We start from the raw sequence: 12,089 nt of genomic DNA, 5'->3' as shown, positions 1-12,089 counted from the left end.
AATGTGTACTCAAAAGTTTGTGGGAGTTCAGTTTACACTAAAAGTGTGTTGCTTTATGGAAAACATTTATTTGATTTATATTTTAAAAACCAAGCTTAACTTTAGAGCAGTGATTCAGCTGCAAGGGAAATCTCTTAAAATTATCTATATAGTCTTTTCAACACCCCAAGTTCCAACCTAATAGAATTTATGACCAGCATCATCTTGATTTTTGCATAATAGAGCTACACAACAGGCAGAAAGTGACTTTCTAACCTCTCTACATGAAGTAGATATTCAAATATTTGCATATTTTGTAGTATATCCCTAGAAGTTATTGAACTTGTATACATTTCTACAATAGGGTGTATAAAAAGTAGAGGCCAGTATAGGAGTATCATCTTTGCAAAATAATCTTTAAAAGTTGGGATATATGAGGCTAACTTCCTTAAGCTCTAGTGGAATTTGGTGCTTTTGCTTTTTTTTTTACTTGGACTCTTTTTCTACTGTTCTAGATTTGAATGCAACTGGGTAGTATAGTAAACATGAAAACGGGAGGATGATTTTGTCTAAGTCATGGGTCATTTACTAAAACTCAACTGAAATCTGCCACATAGTAAAAACCACAGTTTTACGTTTAAAATATGTATCAGTCTTTTGCTTGTGATTATATGGGATTAAACTGCATAATTACTTTAAAAGTTCTAAACGACTGATCAATTTTTACATCCTTTAATATAATCAAATGAGTCATATTTATAGCTATGGGATGGTACCTCTCAGGGGTTTTCCACAAATTGTATGCTTATGAGACTCGCACAGTCTGTATAGCTGTGTGATCTGAAAAATAAGAAGCAAATATTTTCCCAGTGGATGTCAAGCACTGAGGTCACGTGTCATTTCTCATTTCTCTAATACCAACCAACTTGTCTGACTCAGTCTCAAGTTATTCTGTCTCTGAACATCCCTTCGAATACCAGTCTGGCATCCTGACAAATCATCCACATAACAATATCTAGTTTTCACATAAATAAAAAAATTGATTTATTCATTCTGAAAACAATCTTTATTATTCCTTTATGATATGTGTGTGTGTGCTTAGTTGCTCAGTCATGTCTGACTCTTTGTGACCCCCTGGGCTGTAGCCCACCACGCTCTTCTCTCCATTGAGATTCTCCAGGCAAGAATACTGAGCCTCCCATGTCTTCAGGATAGATAGAACATGAAAGATACAGATCCTGCCCTCAGGGCCTCACAGTCTAGTGATAAAGATGACTAAGTCAATCAAAATTTCCAGGAGAGTAAGCTGAATGACGGTAAAGCATCTGCCTGCAATGCGGGAGACCCGGATTCGATCCCTGGGTTGGGAAGATCCCCTGGAGAAGGAAATGGCAACCCACTCCAGTACTCTTGTCTGGAAAATTCCATGGACAGAGGAGCCTTGTAGGCTATGGTCCATGGGGTCGCAAAGAGTCAGACACGACTTAGCGACTTCACTCACTCACTCAAGCTAAATGACATGAGAAATGGGAGCCCAGAGAGGAAAATTGTAAGCCATATGTCTACATGCACTCAACATTAGGAAAACTAAGATCATGGCATCTGGTTCCATCACTTCATGGCAAATAGATGGAGAAACAATGGAAACAGTGACAGATTTTATTTTGGGGGGTTTCAAAATCACTGCAGATGGTGACTTGAGCCATGAAAATGAAAAGATGCTTGCAACTTGGAAGAAAAGTTATGACCAACCTAGACAGCATACTAAAAAGCAGAGACATTATTTAGCCAGCAAAGGTCCGTCTAGTTAAAGCTATGGTTTATCCAGTAGTCATGTATGGATGTGAGAGTTGGACTATAAAGAAAGCTGAGTGCCGAAGAATTGATGCTTTTGAACTATGGTGTTGGAGAAGACTTTGAGAGTCTCTTGGACTGCAAGGAGATCCAAGCAGTCCATCCTAAAGGAAATCAGTCCTGAATATTCATTGGAAGGACTGATGCTGAAGCTGAAACTCCAATACTTTGGTCGCCTGATGCAAAGAACTGACTCATTGGAAAAGACCCTGATGCTGGGAAAGATTGAAGGTGGGAGGAGAAGGGGACGACAGAGGATGAGATGGTTGGATGGCATCACTGACTCAATGGACGTGAGTTTGCATAAACTCCGGGAGCTGGTGATGGACAGGGAGGCCTGGCATGCTGCAGTCCATGGGGTTGCAAACAGTCAGACACGACTGAGCGACTGAACTGAACTGAACATGCACCATGCCACTCTTTAGTCAAACACTATAATATTATCTGAGCCTCTTTCATGAATGGATGACTGAATGAATAAGTGGATGAATGTAAAAGAACCACAAATAAGCATTCTTAAAAATATTTTATTCTAATATTCTTTTAGGTTTTACTTCCCAAAAACAGGAAAGAAGGAAAGAAGGAAAGAAGGAAAGAAGGGAGGGAGGGAGAAGGGAGGAATAAATATTTATTGAATTTTCATTACCTTGGTGCGCAGTTATGTTCTATCATCTCATAGTATACCTACTGCTGGGCTTCCCAAGTGGTGCTTGTGGAAAAGAACCTACTTGCCAATGCAGGAGACATGAGAGGTGGATTTGATCCAGATCCCTTGGAGGAGGGCATGGCAACCCACTCCAGTATTCTTGTCTGGATAATCCCATGGACAAAGAAGCCTGGTGGGCTACAGTCCATGGGACTGCGAAGAGTTGTACACAACTGAAGTTACTTAGTATGCATGCATACCTACTGTTATGGGCTGAATGATATCCCTGCCAAAATTCATACATTGACTCTCTAAACCCAGTAGCTCAGAATGTGACTATACTTGGATATCGAGTCTTTAAAAAGGTGATTACATTAAAATGAAGCTGTTAGCACTGTTTATAATAGCCAGGACATGGAAGCAACCTAGATGTCCATCAGCAGATGAATGGATAAGAAAGCTGTGGTACATATACACAATGGAGTATTACTCAGCCATTAAAAAGAATACATTTGAATCAGTTCTAATGAGGTGGGTGAAACTGCAGCCTATTATACAGAGTGAAGTAAGCCAGAAAGAAAAGTACCAATACAGTATACTAACGCATATATGTGGAATTTAGAAAAGTGGTAACAATAACCCTGTGTACGAGACAGCAAAAGAGACACTGATGTATAGAACAGTCTTATGGACTCTGTGGGAGAGGGAGAGGGTGGGAAGATTTGGGAGAATAGCATTGAAACATGTATAATATCATGTATGAAACGAGTCGCCAGTCCAGGTTCGATGCACGATACTGGATGCTTGGGGCTGGTGCACTGGGATGACCCAGAGGGATGGTATGGGGAGGGAGGAGGGAGGAGGGAGGAGGGTTCAGGATGGGGAACACATGTATACCTGTGGCGGATTCATTTCGATATTTGGCAAAACAAATACAATATTGTAAAGTTTAAAAATAAAGTAAAATTTAAAAAAAAATAAAATAAAGCTGTTAGCATGGGTCTTAATCCAATCTGGTGTTTTTGTAAGAAGAGGAAGGTTGGACACAAAGACACCAGGGATACATGTGCAGAGAGGAAAGACATGTGAGGACAGGGCCAGAAGGCGGCCATCTGCAAGCCAAGAAGAGAGGCCTCAGGAGAAACCAAACCTGCTGACACCTTGATCTTGGACTTCTAGCAGGAAGGACTGTGAGAAAATAAATTCCTGCTACTTAAGCCACTGGTCTGATATTTTTTCACAGAAACTCTAGCAAACTACCATTTCTGTTGAGTGGATTAAAAGGATATGTTATCCTTTCAGGTCCATAGCCAATTGAAATAGGGATGATATGAGGTTATCCAACAGTTATAAAAATTCCAGTTCATGTTGGGTAACTTTTCATTACTGACTTTAAAGAAAGGGCTCTTTCCCATCAATAGTACATTCTGCAGACCTATATTTTCTACATTTATCTCCTCAATTTATGAGTACTGAATATTAGAAAGTTCTCATTTAACATAAGTAGCTTGCTTTAAAATTTAAAAACTAAAGCTAACATTTGAATAAGAGACATTTAGTTGACATGTTGTTGAACATTTAGCTGAACACATTGATAATGTGATGAAGATATGAATGTTGTATTAATATTTTGACACCACTGAATGTTATTAATAATGTAATGTAATTTTCCATTATTCTTTCATTTTAAATTTAGTTAAGATCTGTGATCTGGGAGTCAAAAAGTTAAAGCACCAAAATTTTAGTTCTAGCTTTGTCATTAACGAGTTTTATGATTCCAGGCATATCAATTAGGTTTTCAGAATCTCTATTTCCTCATCTGTCAAATGGAAATAAAATCATTTAATGTTTATATATCATTTGGTAATTTAAAGGCTCATAGAAGCTAGAACATGAGAAAATATTTTGAAATTATAAGTTATCAAGAAAAATATCAGGAAAACTATCTGTTCTTGGGATGAGAAAAATGTTTTTAATTTTTTTTTAGTCTAAGAAAGAAGCTATGAAGGAAAGTATTTCTAGATTTCACTACAAGTTTAAGCAAAAAATGACTTTGAAAAACTACCATAAATATGAAAAAATGTACAAATAACCAAAATAGAGAAAAGAATTATAGTGCGATGAAATGGCAAGAATACTTCATGGTAAAAAATACTTACAAAAGAGGAAGAAGAATATATAACTTTAATACAGAAAATCATTTGGGGAATTAATTTTTAAAAATTAGAAATATGTACATATAAAATATTACATAAAGGGATGTTGGCATTACAATACTCATTATAACAGAGAAAATTAGAAATAATTCATATATTGTAATGATTAACTTAAATAAATTGTGAAATATTTAAAAATACTGTGCAGTCACTGAAAGCACAATTTTTGAAAAGAACTTAACAATTTGGTACTATGATCACCATGTATTATAAAGTGGTAAAAGACTGTAAAAGAGTCTGACCCAGAGATATGAGTATATATGTACACTAACAAAACAAGATTAGAAAATAAGAAATGTATAAGACAAAATATAATTAGTAATTGTCTCTGGTAGGTGAAATTGTGGGCAATTTTTCTCTTGTATTATTTTCCAAATTTTCATTAGTATTTATAATCTATCATTTTTATCTTTATATTTTATAATTTATCATTTCATCTTTATATTATACTTAATTATCAATGTTGTCCATTCATATATACATCTTATTTATCAATTATCCAGTTCCCTTCCAGGAGCTTAGCAATTAGTACACATTTTTGTATACCCCCAGAGGTAGTCTAAATAAAATAATCAAATATACAAATGTTGGTGGTGTATAGATATGTTTTTAGGCATGAGTACTTACAATATACTTTGAAGAAGCTACCATACTGGTAAAGCTCTGCTCATTCTATTAAATGACTATGTAATCACAGTAAAACAGTGTACATGTTAGTTGTCAGCCATAACTTATTTAAGTAGTCTTCTATGATGTTCATTAGGCTTTTAATTTATACTATGTTGCATTATGCTATATTACACTACAGTAGTAGGTATGTTTGCATATGGCTAGAAAAATCAGTAACTTTGAAAAAAATGTCATAATAAAATGTAAAATCTTCAAGATGTTTGGGATACTATCTACTATGTTTTGCTTTGGTTTTCTTATTTTTTTTTTCCTTTTTGACTACTTCAAAAGTAAAGTTTTGATTAGTTCTATTACTGTTATATCAGTTCAGTTCAGTCGCTCAGTCATGTCCAACTATCTGTAAGCCCCATGGACTGCAGCACGCCAGGCTTCCCTTTCCATCACCAACTCCCAGAATTATTCAAACTCATGTCCATCAAGTCGATGATGCCATCAACCATCTCATCCTCTGTTGTCCCCTTCTCCTCCCACCTTCAATCTTTCCCAGCATCAGGGTCTTTTCCAATGAGTCAGTTCTTCACATCAGGTGGCCAAAGTATTGGAGTTTCAGCTTCAGCATCAGTCCTTCCAGTGAATATTCAGGACTGATTTCCTTTAGGATGGACTGGTTGGATCTCCTTGCTGTCCAAGGGACTCTCAGGAGTCTTCTCCAACAACACAGTTCAAAAGCATCAATTCTTTGGCACTCAGCTTTCTTTATAGTCCAACTCTCACATCCATACATGACTACTGGAAAAACCATAGCTTTGACTAGACAGACCTTTGTTGACAAAGTAATGTCTCTGCTTTTTAATGTGCTGTCTAGATAGGTCATAACTTTTCGTCCAAGTAGCAAGTGTCTTTTAATTTCATGGCTGCAGTCACCATCTGCAGTGATTTTTCAGCCCCCAAATAAAGTCTGTCACTCTTTCCACTGTTTCCCCATCTATTTGCCATGAAGTGATGGGACCAGATGCCATGATCTTAGTTTTCTGAATGTTGAGTTTTAAGCCAACTTTTTCACTCTCCTCTTTCACTTTCATCAAGAGGCTCTTTAGTTCTTCTCCACTTTCTGCCCTAAGGGTGGTGTCATCTGCATATCTGAGGTTATTGATATTATTCCCAGCAATCTTGATTCCAGCTTCTGCTTCATCAACCCCGGCATTTCACATGAGGTACTCTGCATATAAGTTAAATAGGCAGTGTGACAATACACAGCTCTGGCGAACTCCTTTCCTGATTTGGAACCAGTCTGCTATTCCATGTCCAGTTTTGTTGCTTCTTGACCTGCATACAGATTTCTCATGAGGCAGGTAAGGTGGTCTAGTATTTCCATCTCTTTAAGAATTTAAAAAAAAAATTGAATTTTCCATAGTTTGTTGTGATCCACACAATCAAAGGCCTTGGTGTAGTCAATAAAGAAAAAGTAGATTTTTTTTGGAACTCTTGCTTTTTTGATGATCCAGCGGATGTTGGCAATTTGATCTCTGGTTCCTCTGCCTTTTCTAAATCCAACTTGAACATCTGGATCTTCATATTCATGTTCTGTTGAAATCTGGCTTGGAGAATTTTGAGCACTACTTTGCTAGTGTGTGAAATGAATGAAACTGTGCAGTAGTTTGAGCATTCTTTGGCATTGCCTTTCTTTGGGATTGGAATGAAAACTGACCTTTCCAGTCTTGTGGCCACTGCTGAGTTTTCCAAATTTGTTGGCATATTGAGTGCAGCACTTTCACAGCATCATCTTTTAGGATTTGAAATAGATCAACTGGAATCCCATCACCTCCACTAGCTTTGTTCATAGTGATGCTTCCTTAGGCTCACTTGACTTCGCATTCCAGAATGTCTGGCTCTAGGTGAGTGATCCTACCATCGTGGTTATCTAGGCCATAAAGATCTTTTTTGTTTAGTTCTTCTGTATATTCTTGCCACTTCTTCTTAATATCTTATGACTCTGCTAGGTCCATACCATTTCTGTCCTTTATTGTGCCCATCTTTGAAATGTTCCCTTTGTATTTCTAATTTTCTTGAAGACATCTCTAGTCTTTCCCATTCTATTCTTTTCCTCTATTTCTTTGCATTGATCACTGAGGAATGTTTTTTATCTCTCCTTGCTATTCTTTGGAACTCTGCATTCAAATGGGTATATCTTTCCTTTTCTCCTTTGCCTTTAGCTTTTTTTTTTTTTCCTCAGCTATTTGTAAGGCCTCCTCAGACAACCATTTTGCCTTTTGGCGTTTATTTTTCTTTTTGCATTTTCTTTTTATTGTTATACAGCCACCAGGTTTAAACTAGCCAACTGAAACCAGAGTTAAGACAATGTATGACTGAGAACTTAAAGATTCTGTGAAGTTGACAACTCTGTCTTCAGCAATTCTTTTAGTGCCAGGAAAAGATAGATCCTATTTTAAAATGTATATGTTGAATATACACAAATTAATTGAGATATGACATTTAAGCTGTTTAGCTACAAAACTGATATCACGGTGTAGTGCATTCCTAACTGTATCAGAAGGGCTCTAGATGTCCTACGCAGATGACAAAAATAAAGACTGAATGGCCCTTCTTCAATATATAAAGGTAGAAAAAATTCTAAATATTCATTCCTTAATTTGGAAAAAAACCCATACACTGATAAATTTGAGGGTCTCAGAAATGGAAGGAAATAAATTTAAACATAGAGATTCAATTTTAAGAAAATAAAACTTCAGGGAAATTCTCAAAAGAAAGAACACTGGTACACAGCAAAGCTGAATGATTTTCAAGGAGACATATTACTAACTGCATTCACACAAAAATTACATATAAAAGTAAAGTTGAGCCTTTCTGGCAGTAAGATTCCAATATTTGTAAATATAACAAATTTTAGAGCCAAGACTCCACACTCGGGGTGGTGCTTCAGCTCAGATGACTTCCTCTGGGGCTGTATTTTTTTTTTTTTTTTTTTCCTTCTCTTTTTCTAGTACCCATGTCTTGTCTTTGGTTCCAAAGTTGGACACAGAATCCAAGATGGGCAAATCAGGATTTTTCCTCTGTATGTTTCAGCCTGGTTGAGGGATTTTTCCAGGCAGGGTATGAGCTCACAGTTACTGCTGACTATGTTCTCCAGTCCATAGAGAAAGATCACACTTACAACAGGGAATGAATCCCTTGTAGCTCAGATGGTAAAGCCTGCAGTGCAGCAGACCAGGGTTCGATCCTGGTTCAGGAAGATCCCCTAGAGGAGAGTGTGGCAACCCATTCCAGTGTTCTTGCCTGGAGAATTCCATGGACAGAAGAGGCTAGCGGGGTACAGTCCATGGGGTCGCAAAGAGTCAGACACAACTGAGCAACTAACACACACATGAAACCAGAAAGAAGAAAAAAAAGAAAGAAAGAAATAGTTGGATTTCTATCACTTGCAATGGAAAATCTCAGCACTCAAGTACATATATTTACTTTGTAAAACTAAGAATGAATGACAATCACTGCTTTTGAAGCAGTCAAACATTAGCCATGGATAAAATCAAATATATTGTAAAAGGCATTTCTTTCCAATTTAAGATAGCTATCAAGCACTTAGGAGAATGAATAAAAGCATTTTCTTTCCAATTTCATATCTGAGTCATTCTTTCACAAAGAGAAGTATCCTATGCTTTCCTGGGCATTAATTTTTTGTATCTATGATACAAAGATACTATTCTGAAAGTAATTTATAAAAATATTAAGAGAATTTCATTCTTTATGGAACTGAAGCATTCACATGGACAGTGAGAAATACTGACAAAAGTAAGATATGAAAAGAGAGTACTTTGAATTTAATTTCTGCCTTTTTATTCTTATTATATATTCAATACAACTAAATTCCCCTAATATCTCTGATGTCTATGTACTGAGTACTTCTTTATAGCATTTACAGCTTTGGACTTTTTAATCCCTGTCTTTATTTTTAGAGAAAGAGCACTCTAATAATCTGAGACTATAGAGTCTGTTAATAGTGGTATTCTCCCATAGTTTGTTGAATTTTCTAAATCGGATAGAATGACAAAGACTCTAAAGCTTATCCAGATGTGGTTTTATAATGATGTCACTAGGCTTTATTCCATAATCAAGGCCCCTAAAAATATAGTTTTAGCCTTTGTATCAGCAACAAGGTTAATGGAATATGCACCAAGGGTAAATACTTTAGCAGATTGTGTCATCAGGAAATATTTAAACACCATTTAAAAGGATTTAAAATAAGTAGATTTTATTTTACACTGACTAATGCACAGAAATATAATACAATAGAGCTGTTAACAAATAAACCTAATGCTTTTCTCTCCTCTTCTCCTCGTCCTTGTGCCATCTGTATTGTTAAGTCCAATTAGCTTTTTGCATTTGGAGTTCTAAATTACTATTCCTTTCGCCCACTGGAGACAATGGTTGCATAGGTTTAGCTGTGACTATTTCAGAGTAAAGTCATATTTCAGTCATTTAATTTTAAGACAGATAAGCTCATGCTGTATCATCACTTAAATGGTTCTCCATTGCCTCAAAACAAAGATAAATGTCTCAGCATTCCTATAGCACCTTTGATGATCTGACTCCCACTTTGCCTCTATTCTTGATCACTTCCTTAGGGTGCTTAGTCACATCAAACTGTGTGTTATTTAATTTTCATGAGATGCTCATTCATATCTCTGTGCTGTTGACTATTCCACTGTGGTCCTTAGGTCTGACTGTCCTTCAGCTCTGAAATGCTACTCTAAAGCCTGTAAAAATTCACCTCCTCTGTGCTACTTTATCTTCCTGATGAATTACCTCTTCCTTTGTTCTCTCCCGTTACAGAAAATACCACAGAGTGAACAGCTTTATGTTTAGTTGTGTATCTTTCCCTCCGAGAAACTGAACCAAGAATGCTTTGAGAAAAAAGCAAAAATATCTTAATCACATATGTAACATCCCACCTCTGATTTATATCTTGTACACAGTAGATGATCAACTAATTTTCTGAATTAAATTATGTAGTTCAGAGACATGCCCCCAGGGGATGTTTGGCATTCAGTTCAGTTCAGTCACTCAGTAGTGTCCAACTCTTTGCGACCCCATGGACTGCAGCATGCCAGGCTTCCCTGTCCATCACCAACTCCTGGAGCTTGCTCAAGTTCTTGTCCATCGAGTCGGTGATGCCATCCAACCATCTCATCCTCTGTCATCTCTTTCTCCTCTTATGCTCAGTTTTTGCCAGCATCAGGATCTTTTCCAGTGAGTCAGTTCTTCCGATCAGGTAGCCAAAGTATTGGAGCTTCAGCTTCAGCATCAGCCCTTCCAATGAAGACTCAGGACTGATTTCCTTTGGGATTGATTGATTTGATCTCCTTGAAGTCCAAAGGACTCTCAAGAGTCTTCTCCAACACCACAATTCAAAAGCATCAATTTTTCAGCGCTCAGCTTTCTTTATGGTCCAATTCTCACATCCATATATGTTTGGCATTAAGAATCTTTATTATGATTTAACAATAATATTATTACTTCTAAAACCAAAAGTATGTGTTCATGGATCATTTATTCTTTAAGAAAATAAAAAGAGTTGTGAGCACTAACCATTTTTACATGCACTATCACATGTAATTCCCACAGTAAGTCTCTGAAGTAAGTACTGTTATTTCCATTTCACCAAGAAACCAAGGCTTATGAAAGTCACACCTGCATAATTCTGCCTCTGAACTTTGTGGTAGGAAGACTTCTAAAAACGAAACTAGTGACTCTCACCTTACAGGAATTCCTCCCATTTGAGGGTGGGTGGCAGCTATGACTGTGAGGACATGTCATTCCCATGATTACCTTACCTTATATGAAAAAAAAAAAAAAAAAGATCATTCTGGAATGCCCAATCTAATTATTATTGCTTTTAAAACTGGAGTTTTCTCTAACAGGTAGGAGAAGAAGTCAGAGGTTCAAAGGATGTAAGGATTTGATGTAAGAGATGATCTGCTTATTGGCATAGATGGAGGCAGGAGAGCATGGCCTCTAGAAGCTAAAAGCAGACCCAAACTAACAACCAGCAAGGAACAGTAACAACAGCCTTTACCAGAGCCTCCAGAAGAGATGCTCAACTGCCCAAATTCTTGATTTTAGCTTTGAAAGGCCTTAATGAGGAACCCAGCTGGGTTGCCTAAAACAAAACTCATGTATTAGCTCATGGTTCTATAAGTATTGCAACAGGAAGTTTGGGTGGATTTAGCTGGGCATCAAAGAATTGATGCTTTTGAACTGTGGTGTTGGAGAAGACTCTCGAGAGTCTCTTGGACTGCAAGGAGACCAAATGAGTCAATCTTAAAGGAAATCAGTCTGGAACGAAAATGACCTGCTAGTGTTGGAGGGCTTCCAGGGGGATGGCACGATCTCATCACGGGGACAGAGGCACTGGCACCAGCAGGCCAGGAAGGTCCCCCTTGGCATAAACCCTCTTGGAGGTCACCATTAACCCTAGCATAGAGCCCAGAGAACCCAGGGCTGGGTGGCTGCAGGCCAAATAACTACCAGGGAAGGAGTGCAACCCTGATGGCTTCATCAGCAGATAACTGGATTAAAGCTTTACTGAGCAAGGTCCTGTGCACCAGAGCAAAACTCAGTTTTTCTCAATGCCAGTCCCTCCCACCAGGAAGCTTACACAAGCCTCTTAGCCTCAGCCATCAGAGGGCAGACAGAAGAAGCAAGAAGCACAGTCCCACAGCGGCTAAAACAAAATCATATTACAGGAA

General features: G+C 37.4%; 1 protein-coding gene across 1 annotated transcript in view; it reads right to left on the bottom strand.

Moving 5' to 3' along the window:
- The window catches only part of LOC147356925 (usherin-like), a 170,073-nt gene extending 158,264 nt beyond the window's left edge, over positions 1–11,809 (bottom strand). The window contains exons 1-2 of the mRNA XM_086342933.1: positions 11,739–11,809; positions 10,147–10,244 (exon numbers count right to left, since the gene is read on the bottom strand). Coding sequence (XP_086199059.1) covers positions 10,147–10,244; positions 11,739–11,809 — 169 coding nt within the window. The remainder of the gene's footprint in view (positions 1–10,146; positions 10,245–11,738) is intronic.
- Positions 11,810–12,089: the final 280 nt, after the last annotated feature.

The sequence above is a fragment of the Bos grunniens genome, chromosome 16 (assembly GCF_055505025.1).
Source record: "Bos grunniens cultivar Pamir isolate PY7600 chromosome 16, Bosgru_T2T1.0, whole genome shotgun sequence".
Classification (NCBI taxonomy): Eukaryota; Metazoa; Chordata; class Mammalia; order Artiodactyla; family Bovidae; genus Bos; species Bos grunniens.
Note: the sequence above shows the minus strand (reverse complement) of the source record. Positions and strands in the feature narration are given on the sequence as shown.